The sequence below is a fragment of the Mugil cephalus genome, chromosome 8 (genome assembly GCF_022458985.1).
Source record: "Mugil cephalus isolate CIBA_MC_2020 chromosome 8, CIBA_Mcephalus_1.1, whole genome shotgun sequence".
In the NCBI taxonomy this organism is placed as follows: domain Eukaryota; kingdom Metazoa; phylum Chordata; class Actinopteri; order Mugiliformes; family Mugilidae; genus Mugil; species Mugil cephalus.
The window spans coordinates 19,130,599-19,149,291 of NC_061777.1; the positions used below are offsets into that span (position 1 = coordinate 19,130,599).

The 18,693-nt window shown below is 40.4% G+C and overlaps 2 protein-coding genes across 7 annotated transcripts in view; both read left to right on the forward strand.

The window, feature by feature from the left end:
- The first annotated feature begins 2,249 nt into the window (after positions 1-2,249).
- unm_hu7912 (un-named hu7912) lies at positions 2,250-9,846 on the forward strand. Its single transcript, XM_047592682.1, has 2 exons — positions 2,250-2,505; positions 5,231-9,846. The coding sequence occupies exon 2, from the start codon at positions 5,283-5,285 to the stop codon at positions 8,490-8,492; it is 3,210 nt and encodes a 1,069-aa protein (XP_047448638.1). The 5' UTR covers positions 2,250-2,505; positions 5,231-5,282; the 3' UTR covers positions 8,493-9,846.
- A 2,336-nt stretch (positions 9,847-12,182) lies between these two features.
- gapvd1 (GTPase activating protein and VPS9 domains 1) overlaps positions 12,183-18,693 on the forward strand; it is a 31,301-nt gene continuing 24,790 nt past the window's right edge. For all 6 annotated transcript variants that reach the window (XM_047591680.1, XM_047591682.1, XM_047591681.1 and 3 more), the window contains exon 1: positions 12,183-12,351. The gene's annotated coding sequence lies outside the window, so the exon portion shown is untranslated. The remainder of the gene's footprint in view (positions 12,352-18,693) is intronic.

The window sequence follows — 18,693 nt, forward strand, 5'->3', positions numbered from 1 at the left end:
GATGCACTAGGAATCAAAACTACGCCAATGTGGATTCTGCCGGGCCCCGCTGCGCTGATGAAGCATCCAAATACTTCAAATGGCTGCTTCTAATTCCTCACGAAAACATGTGGCGTGCTCCCAGTATGGACTGCCACAACTGTAAATTACGTCCGGGACAAGAAAGTTTGGACAGAGAGGATTGAGTGGTTTAATTTGTTGAGGGCTTAATCAGGGCTCATTTGGAATTAAAGGAAGACTGGGTGCATCTCCCACTGAGTTTTCAGATTCCCCACGGCTGCATGTCCCTCCCCTGTTAATGCGAGTCCACTGAATCACAGTGTCTACATACGATTGTGGGTGGATCTAAAAGAACCAACGGCATACAGTCATATGTCTATCCAAGATGTTTAATCCTGGCTGTGTAAAATATTCAGCACTGCAGGGCCCGTATATACATCATCCCTAACTTCCCTGGAGATTCCTTGCAACACAGCCAAACTGAATTAGTTTGTATTATCATATCCATACCATATTAAGCAACAAGATTCTTTGTATTAGAATGCCAGACTGGCTATTTATAAGGTTGAACTTTGCAAGCAATTGGGCCTGGCTGTGTGTGTGCATCCCCACACCGTATCATGCAGTTCCCTAGGACAGGAAAACAGAAATCCAGAATACAGAAAGAAAGTTTGCAGAGTCATGTAATCTTGCATGGAGTTAAATGGAGACAGCCGCGCAGCTGAAGGTTGTTTACTGAGTTGCGTGAAAGCTGTGTTCGAGCAGTCGAGGGCAGACTTAGGCAGCGTTCTTTAATGTTGTTACTTTGCGATAGTGTAAGCCTGATTGATCCCCGTCAGAGGGACCTCTAATCAACAGAGAGCCATTGATTTCCTCTCAACAGAGTCTACAAGGTGCCTAAGACACCTGCTAGCAGCCAGCTGACAGACACTTATGCCTGCTAACCAACAGCTGACACAAACTGATGCCAGTGCACTGTGCTGGAGAGAGTGAGTCACACATGCTCAGATAGATCCCACTCTCGGGGATGCTGGACGCCGCACAACGTGAGATCCACTGTATTCTGAATCATATGATACACGTGGTATGTCACAGATGGAGTCTCCGTTAGCTGTGGTGTTTTGTAACCAGTGGGCAGGCAGTAAAAATTTGAGATAATAATAAAAAGGGGTGGCAAAAAAAAAAAACTGATCTAATCTACCGTGCTCAAGCAGTGGAAAACTGTCTTCCCCGCAACAAATTGAAATCTGTCAAAGCTAAGTATCATTGTGATCTTCAGCCTGATCAGCACAGTTTGTCAGTAGTGATTTCTATCTGCTGCAAGAGTGCCTCAGTAAGCAGTTCTTCTGCAGCAGTCACATGCTTGGGCTGGGGCTCACAGCCAGCTGTCCCCATCATCAGTTCAGACAATGCAGAAGGATGTGGAGAGGTGAGACTTGGACCAGACATGTGTGGTACAGGGCAAGCTGCGAAAGAGTACAAATAAGAAGGATCTGCAAGAAGATTCTGACTGTATTGATATCTCGCCCTAACAAGGAACACCATGGAGGATTTGTAAGTTTAAACAGACCCCATCATGTACACAACAACTGTGACACACTCAAGTTAAACAGTCCTTTAAAGCTTCAACAGTTAGTTGGTTCGCATGTGACTCAGTAGACAGAAATGTCATTTTCTTGGCCGATATTTTGGTGCATTTTTATATCATAATAACGTCACTTATGAAGAGTGACAAATGGCATTCGTTTCACATTTTAGTTCAATCTCAAAGACCGAGTAATTAAGTGATTCACCAAGAAATCAATCATCTGCGAGCTGCTGCTCCCATTACACTGCACGATCAAATGCAAAACAAATGACAGCAAACTGCCAACGCTGGTTTTTCTCATCCCCGTGTCCACCTCGTGTCCAGCTGCGTGGGAGGAACATCAGCAGTGATCAGTCAAGTGTACGAAAAACCCAAATCTGCAGTTTTTTTTTGTTTTTTTTCTGCCTGTAAAGTTACTAAAAATGTAATCGTGTGACGCGCTCGTCACTTTGATGGGCAGCACTGATTGCAAAGCACCTGCTTACACTGCAGGATGACCAAACGACCTGCGGCTCCCCCGGAAATTGGCTTTTAGGGCTCCCGTGTTCAGAGGGAACAGAGAGACCGCATTGCTGCTTCGAGGCTGATCCCACCAGCAGCCCCCACCCCCTCCTTCCTCATAAAAACACGCACAACCACGCCTCCGGAGGCACGACCACAAGCGCAGGCTCAGACACACCTCCTCCTTACCCTCCATCACGCACAGGCACACGAGCGCGCACACGCACACACGCACGGAAAGGCATAAAGCGAAGGCTGAGAACATCGCCGGGTGGTGGGGGGAAGCAGACAACATGTAAGGAGGCATCATGAAGGACGAGCGTCCGGCTCCGGGAGGATCGCAGCAGGTGCCGCGGGGCTGAAGCTGCACCGCGCTGGAGGAAGAAGGCTGCCGCTTCACCATGTCCACCGAGACGGTAAGGCCCTCTGTTTACTCGAGAAAATCTCAAACGTCCAAACTTCGTCCCCAAGTTCGTCTCTTTCGGCTTCCCTGCGCTGTCCTCATTTGAACTCGCTCGTATCTCTCATTCTACGCACATGATGTCATTCCGGGCTCAAAGGCATCGGGTCAGCCACAGGGGATGGAGGGCCGTCCGTGCCGCAGCACCAAAATAAAAGAAGCGCCCAAGTGCGTTACCGCACAAGAATTTGGTGCCGTTTCAAGGCTGAATGCGACGTATGGGCCCGGGAGGGAGGGCTCAGGCAAATCTGCATCGTATTTGTTATTGTCTGGAAGAAGGGAATAAAACTGCGAGATAACACAACCTAGGAAGTTGCTTTAAGTTATTAACTGACAAATAAATGAATGGGCTTTATATATATATAGGCCATACGTCAGCCGTGTGAAAAGTCTAGCACGGGAAAATCCTATCCAAGCTATTATTCAATATCAGGGTTACATCCTATGATTTAAACTTCTGTGTCACAAATGGGCTCGCATACAGATATTAAAAGCAATTCACACTGATAATTTTTTTTTCAGACTGAGATTTTGCCCTCAGTGTGCGACTTGAGGAGCCTTTAATGGCTTCTTCCCTGTGTGCTGTAGCCATGGAGACTGTATGTGGCATGTGGTTTTACAAAGTGTGGTCCCTTGAACAGGAGACCGTGAAGATGAGCGCAGGAAGCTATGCATGCATTAACTGTGTCAAGATGTCCCGTCCTCTAATTCAGTGAAAAAGAAATGCCCCTGATTTAGTTCTCCTAGATCAGCATCATTTAATGTCCAGGAAAAAAGCTTGAGTAGAATATTTTTGCAGGGAATAAGTGTGTGTGTGTGTGTGTGTGTGTAGTCAGGAGTAATGTTCTGGCGACTTACAGTATCTCCATAATTAATTCACATTAATTATTTAATTAGATGACATTTACTGTAGTATTCCTGGCACAGCAACATTTGTAGGACTCTTCACCGCATCTGTGCAAGCCCATTCATAATTCTTTTAACAACAGCTTTTGACTGGTAGCTGATTGTTCTTATCCATTAGTGTTTGAAAGCTGGGCTGCTGATTGATAGATCTTGCTAGTGAACCACTCACTGGCTGTTTAAAGTCTCTCTGAGGCACTTGCTATTGTTGCCACATCACCTCAGATTCATTTAAACCCAGAAAAACAGGACGAATTAAATTAAATGACACAGACTAGTCATACAGTGTATTCATATCATTCAGCAATTAAAAAGACATGACTACATTCTTCCCAGTGAAGATAGACCAGTACATAATAGTATAGCAGACCTCAGATTTGTAAACAAAAGTAGAATTACAATCTTAAAAGGCAATTAATTTAAATTTAGTAAGCCACAGAGTATTTAATTTACCGTCTACTACTAATCTATTTGTACAACAATTTGGTCAGTATCTGCTGTTTTTAAATGTGCTAGACACTGACAACTCAACTGAAATATTATTGTATAGGTGGAGTATTTATTATTTATTAGACGTTCCTATAAATGCACAAATATAATAAAATATTCAGGGAAAGCTGGCATATGAATCTATGTAAAATGCATTAACCTAAATTTATGTGGTATGTTATTAATTTGCGTTATTAATTTGCGTATATATATATATATGATTTTAGCCTTTCCTGCTATTGAAAGCAGCAAAATAGCCACTCTGCTGCCCAACACTGAGCCTTTGAAACATAAAAAAAAATCTAGCAAATCAGTGAATAACAGATCACGTTTGTGAGTCGAGCTTTGGTTGTGAAAAGACGTGATATTTAGGTGTGTTGTGGAGACATGACAGGGAGATGGCTGGTCAGTCCTCTCTCATCACGCTGAACAGATGGTAACTCAGGGTTGGCTTGTGGGTGAGTGCCAGAAAGAAAGCCCATGTATGTGACACACACACACACATCCATTGTTGATCCATTTGTTTATACCTAAAAGGACTTGGAAAATGCTGGAGATATACTCTATAGTGTTCTCTAGATATTGATTCAAGATACCTGTATATTATTGACTGGGATTTTCATTTGGTAAGTCATGTAATGGGTTAATTGGCTTACCTCGTTTAAGGGTAATGCAAGAGGTGTCACAGTAATGTAATACTACTTCTATGATCTTAAATACATCTTCACCTTAAATATTAGCTCAATAACAACAATGTAATAAAAATAATTAGTGGAAACAGCCATTTGATATGTAAATTGTAAATTGTTTGTTTTGCATTTAATGTCATCCTAGTTGGCAATGCAAAATTATGTGAATACTGTAGCTTTCAATAGCAAATGCTTTATTCTCCAATGAAACATCTGTATTTTTTAGTTTAACTGGTGTCTTTGAATGTGCTATATTCATCCAAGCCTTTCAAAAATAATGAGTCCTTGCTATGATGCTAGATGCAATGTTAACGTTGAGTCAGCGCTCATTAAATCTTCTTTTTATCCTGGTTAGTTAATGAGCAACTTTACCTGTTAAATATATACCCAATCCCATTTCTAGCTAGGGACCAAAACACATGCTGCTGTGTTGTTTTCCTTGGAAAGAATATTCAGTCCATTAGAATTTTTTAATGTTCATAATGTTTGGTCTAAGTATATTGTTTGTAAAACAGTTGGTGGCTTTATTTGTATCATTAAACTAATGTATACTGAAAGTGCATTAAATTTTCTATGTGCTTCATGTCTTTCTCTCCGCAGACTGTGTTGATCTTGAATCACACTGAATGGAGAACAGTGAAGTTCCTTAAAGATGACTCGAACTCATCCCCCTGATATACTGGCATCGACTCTGTATCAGGACATTACGCTAAATCCCATACCTGACCACTCAATTTCTCTCCACTCCTCTCAGCAATGTGACTCGAAAATGATCGACAAATCAGAAATCATCAACAAAAGACACTGTCGTAGTTTTGACTTCATCGAGTCACTGGATGAGCCACAGCCCTTCTCTTCCTCGATGGAGTACCCTTACAAGAGGCCTGACCATCAGACATTGAACAAAGACCTCATGTGGAATGGACTAGATCAGCCGGGGCATCTACGCTTTTCATCTCCTGATCTGTTTAACACCAGGCAGTTCCAGCAGCACACCAGCCAAGACAAAACTAGCCATCTCACATGGTCAGATTCAAAAAAGAGATCAAGATCTAAAAGCACTCCTAGAGTTAAGGCTACCCTCACTCCTGTGCCCATCTCAGTGTCTCCTCCTGGGGTCAGGAAAGGGAGAGATGTGTCCCAGGCTGTGGCAGATAACCTGAGGACTTCTGAAACACAAAGAGAATCTTACTCCTCAAACAGGCCTTTTTTGAATGAAGTACATCCTATCAAACTACAGCCCCATTCTCCCCTCTATGTCTCAGACTGCTTTGAGGAGGGCAAACCTGATAAACCTGCCATAACCCCTCATGTTAGGTGCCGTGTGGACATTAAACCAGATGCGTCTGTACTACAGCATACAGCTAGACAGGTTCCCAATGCACGAACTGACCATCCTTGGCAGAGATACTCCCAGGCAAGTAGCAGTAGAGGTTTGTATGTACCAAGGCAGGTGGTCTCCTCACCAACGCCAACACCAAGCGAATGCTACAGTGGAGATTTTAGGCAGGGATACCACTACACCACCAGCATGTCTCCCATCTCTTACCAGCATCTAGACATGCATAGAATGCCATCACCTACAGCACCATACCTGAGTCAAGAACAAAGAGCTTACTCAAATCCTAACATACCGACCAAGTTTTTCTACACAGAGGATGCTGTTCGTTATCCAGTCCATCCTTATTCTAGGGCATACTTTCAGGATGATCGGTCCAGTCTAACCAGCCATGGTAGTACGGTGACCAGTCAGTATGATCCAAGAACTCGTTGGGTGCACACCCTTCCTGTCAGGTCGTATTATGCAGACCACCTTTCCAGAGAACCAGCACACTCTGTATATAGTAGACCTTACTCTACAAGTGAAGCAGGATCATACTTTTCTCAGACTCCACTGTCTAGAGCTTACTATGGAGAAGACAACCGGTTTAATCCATACCACATGAATGGATCACGGTTGTTTTATTCCAAGCCCTTCAACTCTCCAGAGGAGCAGTACTTTCCATCAAGGCCATATTATACAGAGGGACGGCGACGCCCTCGAATGTCCCAGGCATTTTCGGATGACTGGTATCGCTCAAGTATATCTGGTTATTCAAACCAGTCCTCCCAGCTCACACCGCCAAGAGTAAGACCAGACTTTGGTGCCCCCCCATGGTTTACTAACAGCTGTACAGAGACAAGTCGCCTTGGAGCAGAAGTTAAAAACCACTCCAAGTCTTGGGACAACATTCTATATCCACGGAATGACAGAGAGCAATCAGTGCCACGTGGTCGAAGCTACGAGAACCTGTTTTATCAAGCAAAACATGGAGCACCTTCTGACATTACATCTCAACCTGTGATACTTAATCTTTCAAGTTCACCAAGGCGATATGCTGCTCTGTCACTCTCTGAAAACTCCTTAGAGAGAGGTTCAAGCAATCCATGGAGGAATACTAAGAGTGGGCACTGGTTTGTCACTCCAGAGATCACCATAACGGACAATGACATATGTGCAGGCAACAGTAGGCGACGGGAAGTTCACTCTGTCAGCTGGGACACTTTGGATGATGAAAAGGCACCGTCTCCAAAAGTAGTCCTTCAGAAGCAGCCATCTAACACAACAGATATTACCAAAGAAAGGAAACACAACAACTTCTCCCTCCAGCAGAGTTTAGAGCAACTGGATGAGCTCTTAGCTGACTTGGTTGTTGACTACAAACCACCAACAGGCAGAAAGTCAAGTGCAGACCTTTTAGACCAGCTAAAACAACTAATCACCGAAGACAGTGAGATAGACAGAGGCTCTTCAGGACTTGAAAACTTAGGATGTCTGAACACACAACTCCCATCTGATAAATCCAGCCCTGACACAATCAAAGACCCTGATAGTGGGTGTGATGCTTTACAAAGGAGCGCCGAAGAATGTTCTCCAGACCACAGCACAGACGAAGACGACACCATGGTGTGTGCTAACAAGAAGTGCAACCGGATTGAGAATATGTTCAATGCCTGTTTGTACTTCAAATCATGTCACAGTTGCTACACTTTTTATTGCTCCCGAAACTGTCGCAGGGATGACTGGGAAATCCACAAAGAGACATGTCTGTATGGTCGTGTCAGCAGTGTGTGTCGGCACACTCTTAAGTTCTGCAGAGAGAACTCGGAGATCCATAAAGCCTTCTCGCGTGTTGCTAAAGCAGGCTACCTCTCCAGAGGGAGAGGTGTTCTCTTTCTGGGTTTTGCTAATCCAGAGACAGCTGACAACTTCCTGCAAGTTGGGCTTGAGAGCCTCCTCATGTCTCCCACATACTTATCTCTCAGAGAGCTGGATGGCTTCAAGGACAACCTAGGTGAATACTGCAAGGAACTGCAGCATGCAGGTAATGAGTACGACCCCAGTGAATGTTTCCTTTTGAATGTATCCATAGCTGTTGGTGAACTAGTGCCTAACCGGCCTTCACCAAGGGTCCAAGCACCAACAGTTCGAAAATATGCAAAGGTGTCCCTGGCCTCCTCAAGCCCTGACAAAAAGGTACTCAAGAAGGATAGTGAAATGGAAACTCTCATCCTCACTCCGCCTCCAGGCACACCAGACATTGACAAAGAGGGGGAGGAGGGAAGAAAAGCCAGAGAGGTGTGCTTTGTCAATATCCAGCGCGAGCTCAGGACCAGAGGAGTCTTCCTTCGTCACGAGTACCCCAAAATCTATAATCAGCTGTGTGAGTTTGTGGAGAGCAACAAAAGGTTCACTCCCACTACTATTTACCCGATAGATAAGAGAACAGGGAAACAGTTTATGTGCATGATCATGGCTGCATCTGAGCCAAGAACACTAGACTGGGTGGGCACCCCTCATCTCTTGGATGATATTATATAATATAGCACTAAACAGTAACGATAATGATGTCAGCTACACTAAATTTACATTTTGTAAATAACACCATGTGATTTAGCAAATATGGACATACGTGTATATATTGTATGTGACCAATCTCTCTCTCTTTGTCTCTCTCTTTCTCTTAGTTGTGTCTGTTGCCACACACACAAAAACTCTCACACACACTTTAACGGGATGTTTTTGTTTTTGGCTTGTTTTGATCGTGTTGCACTTTGAAGAGTTAATAGCCTGCATGTGAACTAGGTAAAAACCCAGTTATTCAGGTGTTTAAGATGTGAACATGTATGATATGTTTCTGCAGTTTCTGCAGCCAATGTATGAAGCACACAATATTTATGAAGTGCACCTTTCATCACTTCCACATAACAGTTTGCACAACCAGGGTTCATATTGTGTCAGTCAAACACTATTGATTTCTCCAACAGTTACTATATCAGACATTTATATTATACCTTGTTACAGTGGTTGTAGTATTACAACTGTTTATTAGTATTTAAGTATTATTACCTTGGTATGCTTGTAGTTGTGTGAGTACTTTTTTTTTATTGCTGTATTATTCTTTCATAGACGAAGAAGTACAATCAAACCACCTGTTTGTTTTCCCATATCATTAAAGACTTCATTGGAAACATATTTCATGTCATGGAACGACTTGATGTCTTTCTCATGTAAAATGCTTTGTTTCAAAGTGGCCTTCTGTTGAGAAAAAAAAATGCATTTGACACAAAGCAATGTATAAGGTAAGCTATTTCTAAAGGCTTGACAGCTCTAGGCTTAGGTTGTTTGACTACCCTTGTAAATGAATAATTATTTTGCTCAAAGCATGTTATTTATATTCAGGTATTTTAGTATTGACAATGCTTATAATAAATTTATTATGTTAATGAGATCCAATTTGATGCTTAGAAATGTAAGAGGTATATTATATATATTGAATATTAGATCATTTAAACATCAAGACCTTGAGACCTTATTGTAACTAATGCCACAGTATGTTCTTAATTAAACCATATGCAATAAAAGAGCAACCTTAACACCTTTATTGTAAAATCCTATTTTATTATAGTTATTGAATAATTCCTTTGAGCCAAGAGCTGCAAGGGCTCTTTTTGCACTAAAACATAAATTATGAAGCAGGAATGTTCCTAACATAGCTGCAGCTCTGAACCCAGATGTGACGATATGCCTGCTTCCACTGTCCTTGTTGACTAATCTAAGGTTGCTCTTTTACTTGATAATATATCTTTGTGCAAGACCTTCCTTAACTTTCTATTTTGTGATGTTTATAACCTATATAGTATATAAATATGTAATAAATGGAATTTAAAGGTGATCTTGTGTTTTTGAATATGTTTCGTGTGCTTCATATGAAGGTGTTAAAAGCGTTATTTTCAGGATTCATTCATTTTTCTTTGTGCAAAACAAAACACACAGACAAAAAATAACTGCTTGAAAGCATTCCATTTGAATTGATCCAAGTACCAGTACCATGTTTTCATGCCAAGTGCAACATGGAAACCTTTTCTCAGAACGCACAGTACCGTACCATTCCTGACTGCAGCCAAGCGTTTAAAATGCAGATTCTCATGTACACCAATCCATTACGCACGATGGTTGTGGAGGTATAAGTTGTAGAGCACAGTTATAATTAGAAGTGATATGTCTCTTGAAATACTAATTGCTGTTGAATAAAACTTGAACCATGAACAGGTACTCCAAACCTTAACCCTCCAAACCTTAACCCTCCATAGTCTGTTGTAGGACTAATTTGCTTTGCTTTTAAATTTTAATGATGCCTTAAGAATCTTCAATCTTTTATTTTCTTTTATTTATTTATTTATTTTTACTGGGAAACATAATTTCTGGTTCACTGCTGCGTCCTTCTGTTTTATTAGAACGCCACCTAGTGGCGTAATGATACATTACCAAAACCAAAACGCTTCCTATCCTAAATCCACCTTTTCAGACACTATTAGACAGATTCATGGCTTGAGAGACATAAATATGCAAACATTCTACAGCACAATTAACTGATCCACAATGTAGTTTGTATTTGTTTGCTTCCTCTGCATTAATATCCTCTCTGTCTCCATTCTAATTTCTTTACATTGTACTATCCTGCATTAATGACTCTCGTTTCATCACCTGTAAATGTATAAATGAACGTGAATTCTGTCAGAAAGCTGCCACAGACAAAAACAAACAAACAAACAAACAAACAAAAAACAAAACAAAAAACAACAACTTAAATATTTATGATGCGTTGTTTTTGGTATTTTTGCAATAGCCAAGTCCAATAGAGTTACTTGTGTGGAAGCATTGTGTTATAAAATCAGCTAATGAAAAACAAATCATACAGCAATGGCCTAGGACTGCACAGTTTAAATAAACAAAAATAATACTTGTAATAATACTTGGAAGACAGATAAACAGAAACAGCTGTGTTAACCATACTACCTGACTTACCCTAAAACTGAAACGTGTCTTCACTGATAAATGTAATGAATTATTTCATGAGGATGGAGATTTATGTATGTTTCAACAAACAAGTTACACAAAAATATACACAAACAAACCAAGCAGACTTTTCAAATCACCCTGCAATGTAATACGTTCGTTTTTAATCCAACATTCTCACCTTTTTTTTTCTGATGGCAGCATTTCAAGTCTTGATTCAGTTTTGGTCTAAGAAAACATAGGGCACTCTTTACAGGAGATGTCTCACAACACATCTGCACTTAACAAGAGTCGTCATGATACAGGAAATGTAGCTGTTACATATAAAATACCAAAAAACATGATTACAGTTATATTTACAAATGACATGGCCATTACACTGGCAAAAACACACACTTCTGCACCGTGAAGATAAATAAAAATAAAGTGTACTTTAATTATATACCACTTTACAACAACTCACAGGTGAACCTAAGTGTTTTACAGGAGATCAAACAAGGATTAAAAAACATACTGGAAAACATGAGTAAAAGTAGAAGTAGAGGTGATGTTTTTGTGTTTAATAACAACATGACATTGTAATATCAATAAATTATAATATTATAAGGTGGAGGCTGCAAATAAGCCCATCGTGTTTTTTGCCTCTCCCTGCACTGTATCTTTTTTCTGTAATATTTTATGTGTATTTTTTTATTGATAAATAACTTAAAACTAAACTAAAAAAAATAAGAGAATAAAAAATAAAATAAAAGTGTCACCATGTCACTACTACGGAGTATTAAAAGACATTCCAAATAAATAGGTTGAATAAGTTTGGATTTGTTAGCAAGAGATGGTTAGAGGACCCCTATATTAAAGCTCTGCCACACTTACGAACAGTTAGCATCTCAGATAAATAAGATGGGCAGAGGCCATTAAGAGCATTAAAAACGAACATTAAAAGTTTAAAATGTAAAATGGTCTTGAAGCCAATGGAAGGAATAAAGGTATGGAGTGATGTGCTCTATTCTCTTAGTGTTTCTTAAAAAAATGGGGGGGCTACATTTTGCAAATGTTGAGCAAAGACAAATCAGAAAAATAAAGATCTGATGAAAATAAAATGCATCAAACTTTTACTTACACAGAATGGACATTTCTTTTATTTGAGTGTGAAAGTTGCCTTTAAACTGTGTGGAGCTGCCCGTTTTGCGCATGCGTGCTGCGCAGGTCTCCTCCTCGTGATGACAGCTAATGACAGCGCTGCTCGCTCCTGCAGAAAGAAACCGAAGGAACCAGTGTGAGACCGCTCAGCGCCAGCTAACGACTCTTCTGACTCGAGAAATCTGATGATCAGCTGCGTTCAGAGAACTCCCGAACAACTGCTGCAGGTTAATTACGTTTGGTAAGTAGCTGTACCTACGTTACCATGTATCGCTGATCACATTTGGTCTCTCGGGACCTTGCAGCCTAAAGCTAAGCTAAGCTAAGCTAACGTAGCCTGCTAACTAGCTTATCGTTAGCCTCTCTACGTTAGCAGAGTTTAACTTGGTTAACGTCAGCAGAATACTGCTGCTACACCAGCCTCTTCACTGGTTTGGTCCCCGGACTTGTCCTCCAAATCAGTGCAAATAACGTTACAAGTCGACTGGTCCGAACGTAGCACTTTGGTGTCCTGGGTTTCGGTCCCCTGTTTATTCCTCCTCGTAGCATTTAGCTGCTCAGATGTTACTTAGGTCTTGTATTTGACGTGATGTGGTGTATTTGACGTGTAGTTGGTCTTTTTAACGTGATGTAGTGTATTCGACGCGATGTGGTGTATTTGACGTGATTCTCGTCTCGTCTGGCGGCTAAATGAATGTAGCAGGCGCTAACACACTTGACATCTCGTTTTGTTGTTGTTTAATCTTGGTTGCGTCGAACACACTCAAATCAAGGGCACGATAAACTTGAAACCAGTGGCACCTAGCAGCAAATTAAAACGTTTAAGATATTTTGTGTTAAAGCAGCCTCCAGTCCAACTTTAGTCGTGCGTCTAAAGTTGGAACAATTACTAAGACTGTGGCTTGTAGCGTCATGCTGCCGTTTAACACTATGAATACTAACGACGAGACTAGCACAGTAGTACTCGGTCAACGACTGGAAGAAGTTGATCCTGCTTTAAGTTTTTTTTGTTGGTCAGAGTAAAGCTTAAATGATGAAAATGACCATGAAGTGCATCCAACGCCCACAGTAATGACTTCACACCTTCAAGACAGTTACAGCCCACATGTTTTGAATGATCCACCTGTTGTTGCCATGTTACACAACTCATTCCTTTATTATTATAGCAGCAATCACGCTCAGTAAATCACATTGAAATGTCCTCCTTCTCCTTTGTAGTGATGGCTGCCTACTAATGATGCATGTATACATTGTGTTGTGATAGAGTGTAACAAAGGAATCATGTCCATTTTTTTTTTTTTTTGCGCTGAAACTGGATTAGCAGTAACTCACAAGCTTATTACGTGTCCGCTTGTGCAATACTGAAGGTTTTTTCAGATAACTGACAGCAGTGTTAGTCACTCCAGTTGCTTCCATCATCAGTGGTCTTCACTCCTTGCTGTGTCACCGACTGCATCCTTCCCTCTCGTGATGTTCAGCTGGTGATTGGTTTAGTCAGTGCTTCATTAGTTCCTGTTCTGATTTATTACTAGACTCTGCACTGTTTCTGGGAAACAGCGCAGCCACTGAACACATCAGAAACCCGGTCAAATTTAATTTAAATTAATGGGATTTTAATCTGCAGAGCCAGTGTTGTGGTGGTGTTGTTTTTTTTTTTTTTTTTTTTTATCTGAAAGCTTTTGCTTCACTCTGTATTGACATTGGCTGGACAAGTTTAAGGTTCAGGTTTTGGTCGTCATGTTTTTCCTTGCAGACATTTCACTCCCTGTATATTGTAGACTAACCATTTTTGACAACAAAATGTGGTTCAACCCACCGTCATTGATCTACCAAAGCCCAGGAAACTTAGGTTCAATTTGCTCATTTCGCCCAGTTGAGAAACTACATTTCCGTTCAAAGTTTTAGAACAATATTTCTTTCTTTTTTTCATTGAAATGTTTGCAGTTCAAGGTCTCGATTTACTCTGTAAAGAAAGCATAGAACAAATAAATAATTGAAGTTAAAAACAAATCATGGAATCAATATATAACCCAGAATATATTCTTAACTTTTGATTCGTCAAATTAACCATCTTTGGCTGATTTAACATGTGAACACACTTGTGACGGTCTTTCTTTCTAAAATGGAAATCAAATACTTTTCAGAGAGTTCTTCCCGATTTTGTTGCAGGAGGTCCCAGACATTTATGGCACTCGTAGGGTGTTTTTTGGGGTTAAAGTCTAAAGACTGGGCTGTCCACTCAAAGGTTTCAAGCTTTCCATCTTGTTTTTATCCTGAGAGAGTACTGGTAAAGCTTGGACTAAAGTTTTGAGTCACTTTCTTGCTGTAGGATGAAGCCCTGACCAACTATACCAGAGGATACTGTTTGCTGTTCTAGAAACTTGTGACCAGTAGTGCATATCCTGACTGAGACAGGATATATACTTACTTAGGTAAGCTAGTGAAAACATGATCATTCACTTGGTAACACAAATAGTTTAAAGACAAACTGACAGTACTTGTGTCAGACTAGGTTAACTTCTATAATGCTGGGGGTTTTTTTCTGGTCAACAATTTTGTTTGCTTTATGCCACCACTACAGCTTCAGAGCTGGTGGACATTGTCAAACATTCCTGGTGGCCAGTGTTAGTCTGAAGGTTAGAGAAATTGGCATTTGGCCAGGGGGTTGCTTCTTTGATCCCCAGGCAGGATAAACCTGTTTGGGGAAAGTGTGCTTCCTTACCACACCAGCCTTGAATATCTGACTTAACATTCAACATAGGTTCGTAGCCCAGCCAAAATATTGGGAAAGTTGGCTTTTAAGTGTCACATACCTAGGGTACATTATTCGATTGCTGAGCAGTGTTCTGAAAAAATTAAGAGAGGGAAGTGTGAAGAGGATGTTGGCTCAGAACCGCAAGTACCTTTTGTAGAAAGTGAAATCCTTTATAGATCTAGAAAATACAACAACATTTTGTTCCATTCGTTGCCTTGTGTGTATGTTTGTGAAATCAGGTGTAGGAGGAATAGGCTGTGATTCAAATACATGTACACTGATGTTGAGTTATATGTATTTTTTTAGAAAGCGTTATGTTGTGCTTTGCATTTCTAAGATATTTGTAAACCTTTCCAGGAGGTATTTTGCGCAGCTGACACTTCAACTTCCATGTTTTGTCTTCATCCTGTGCAGAATCCTGTTTCTGTAACCCTGCTTTGTTGTCAAAATTGTGGTGCGTACACAGATTTTGAATAATTACTCTTGTTGTGACTCATTTGAACTGTATTCAGAGGCTGTCCTGCACAACTACAATCATTCTCACACACAGAGCTGCAGATTAGCATCTGTTTTCTGGTTTCTCTTCTGCTTTGGAGTTCCTCAGTGCTCTCCATGAGTGACTAACCAGGTATCTCCATGCTGTGACAGCTGGCCGTAAACCTCTGTGTTAGTCACTTAATAGCCTCGTTGCTTTTTCACTTCTGTCCGAGTATGTGAGGAATGTGCTTATTCACGAACATGAAGATGTGCTTGGAAGTGCTCCTCGAGTATAATCTAGAGGCAGTTACCTGCCAGTGTTAACATTCAGAAGTAAAACTCAAACAAAAGAAAAAGGAAAATTACCTTCCTTCCTTTATTAATATAAGTGTGTGTGTGTGTGTGTGTGTGTGTGTGTGTGTGTGTCCCGATCTACAAGTCTATAAAGTACCCAAATATTGATCACTTACAAGTACTTTTAGTGTAGCCGTCTTTTTTTTTGCTAAGTTTTCGTGTCGGACAGTGGATGTCTATCTGCTGGCTTTTATTACTTTTGTGGTAGTAAACAGAATATGCAGTTTGAAGACCATATCTTAGGGTCTGGGAATCTGAAATGAACATTTCTAGTAATTTCATATTGCTGTCATTTAGAGAATTATTGGATAGCGTCAGTCATCATTCATGGTCATACTCTGATGATCTAAAAAAATCACTCTACAGCGATTGTCTGTTTGCCGGTTTCCATACGTTGGGGAGCGTCAGTGGCCCTAGTTTTTCTGGTGTGTCCGGTGTCTGTAACATTTGCACTAGCGGTATTTTAAATAAGCAGAGAAGGTCATCAAATTAGTGATTGTATACTGAGGTCAGAAAAATGAAGCAGCAGAACGAGAGGCCAAAAAAACGTGCCGTCAGGTTTTTTTGTTTTTTGTTTACAGTGACCAGATGTCCTCAATGTCTGGAGACTGTTTTGGACGACTTCTCCCTGAAAGCGTCCCCAATTTTGGCTTTATGAATGAGAAAAAAATGTTGTGGGTAGATCAAAATTATTACAGTAGCCAGTCACGCTGCTATTGACATCACAGACATAGCAGGTTAAATATGTCAAAATAAATGAACCTGTAATTGTCCCTGTTTCTTCATTTCATCTTAATAACGTTTAATTCTTCCGCAGGGAGTGCTAACATGGTGCCATATAAACCTGTTTTACTAGTGTGGGATTCTACAATGTTTACTCAATGTCCATGCTTAGTTAATCAACTGCCTTAATTCCTCTCTCAACCAGTAGAAAATGTTGTGCACATGGAAAAAAAAAAATACCATGATATAGTGTCAGAATTTTGAAAATTAGAAAATTTTTGAAAAATACTATAATCTGTGTATGCATTTTTGGTCACACCACCCAGCCCTACTGTCATATCTGACTATTTGTTACAGTTGATACAGAATCTTTAATGAAGTCAAGCATTGCTCATATTTTAATGATCAAGCTAATATTATCAATTAGTAAATCATTACGGATTAAATTTCCGTAGTTAAATATGATACACTTTTTCATGATCATCAAAAACTGTTGGATAAATGTCTTATTTTCTGTGATTTTACATTTCTCACATCACAAGAAGCGGCTGAATATTTTGTAAAACACAACACGTATGCATTGTCTGCCCAATCCATAAAGGAATATGCTAAATATGTGTAAGAGTTGTGTTTTACCACTAAACTACAGTAACGTCAGTAGTCCTGCACAGCAGTTGGAATTCAGTAATCCTGTTTTTTATTCTTGGTTTCCCAGAGGACTTCAATGCAGAGCCTTTCATTATATGTTTAAATCTGCATAACCAAATTGATTTGTCAGGCACATCAACTCTAACGTCCTGGTTGTCTGTTAGCTTATGAGCAAAGACACAGCCTTGCAGTCATTCCCGCTCTGAGGCTGTTTTCTCCAGTCTAGTCTAATTTTCCTCTTGGATCCCTAATTCTGCTGTTAAATCTGTGTTTTCTGTGTTAGCGAGCGACCACAAAGGGGCTCTTGTGGAAAGGATTCACCAAGAAATCATTTAAATTGCACACACTCGGCTTGGATTGTATATTTTGGCGGTGAATATCTGGAAAAGGAAGAGTGATTTGCATTTGTGCTGTGCGGCGTCTCCTGAAGCTTGTAAAGCGGCGTGCTTTCGCTGTTGTCACTGGGCCAGCGTGTGTGAAGCGCGCTGAATGCAAATGACCACTTCCCTTGCATGATGTGGCCGTCACGCGTGAGCCAGTGTTCAACCAAACATTTAGAGAAGAGGGAACTATTTTCTGCTTTTAGTTTGAGTGTACTTATTTCTAAATGCAGGATAACTCGGATGAATATTAATTGTAAGATAGTAATTCAAGCGCATGGGAAGACTAGTTGACCTACTGTACAGATAATGCTGAATATTATTAGTCCACAATGCTGATTCTGTGGCTCCATTGAGTCACACATGGTTGTTAGTCCAACTGCATTGTTGTCACTTCCTGAAAACTATAAACACTGACTGAAAGCAGACTACAAATAGCAGTTTCATGCTCTTGGATTTGTGTCTCCTTGTGAAATATTATTTGCTGGCTGTTGTATTGAAGCTGAATGGGGTATTTCAATTCAGTCATTCAAGGATGATTGAATAGGAAGCTACTGCTGGGGAAAAAATTGGGTAATCTTTTTTTTTTGAGAGGGGACTTGCTTTTTCCTGTATCCTCTTGTGTGAAATGTCACCGCTCTCTTGTGAGTCTGGCTCCACATGAGTAACGTGTGCGAAACTGCACAACGACATCTGGCCACTCTGCCCATTGACGAGAAACACTATGCGATGACATGATCCATGCCGCTGTCGCTATGCAGCTGACAAAAACAACCGTGTCGGACACTGTTTTTGCCAACTATTTTTGTATATTTTTTCATAATGCTAATTCTATACATTTTTTGATTACACTTTTTATTTTAATTTTATTTTAAATCTAATCTCAGTTTATTTTATCTTTCTTGTGTTCACTTTTATGTGCAACAAAGCTACGGTGACAAAGTAATTTCCCTTGTGCATCATTAAAGTCTGTCTAAGTCTAAGTGAGGGAGATCCAAACCATGACTGAGGCTAAAACTCAGAGAGGACTGTTCCTGGGTGGTGTCACCAAAAATGTATATCACTGTATTTTTCAAAATTCTGACAGTATAATGATATATCACGGTATTTTTTTGTCATGCATAATCAGTTGTTCACAACATTTTATACTAGTTTTTTAACGTTTAATTAACGTAGCAGATTGGCTAAGGATGGACCATTTTATTATCTAGTAGTATAATAGGTTTGCATGGCCCCGTGTTTGCAC

What these genes read in the sequence shown, in the direction of transcription:
- unm_hu7912 (XM_047592682.1), top strand. Translation starts at nt 5,283, where the DNA reads ATGACTCGAACTCATCCCCCTGATATACTGGCATCGACTCTGTATCAG.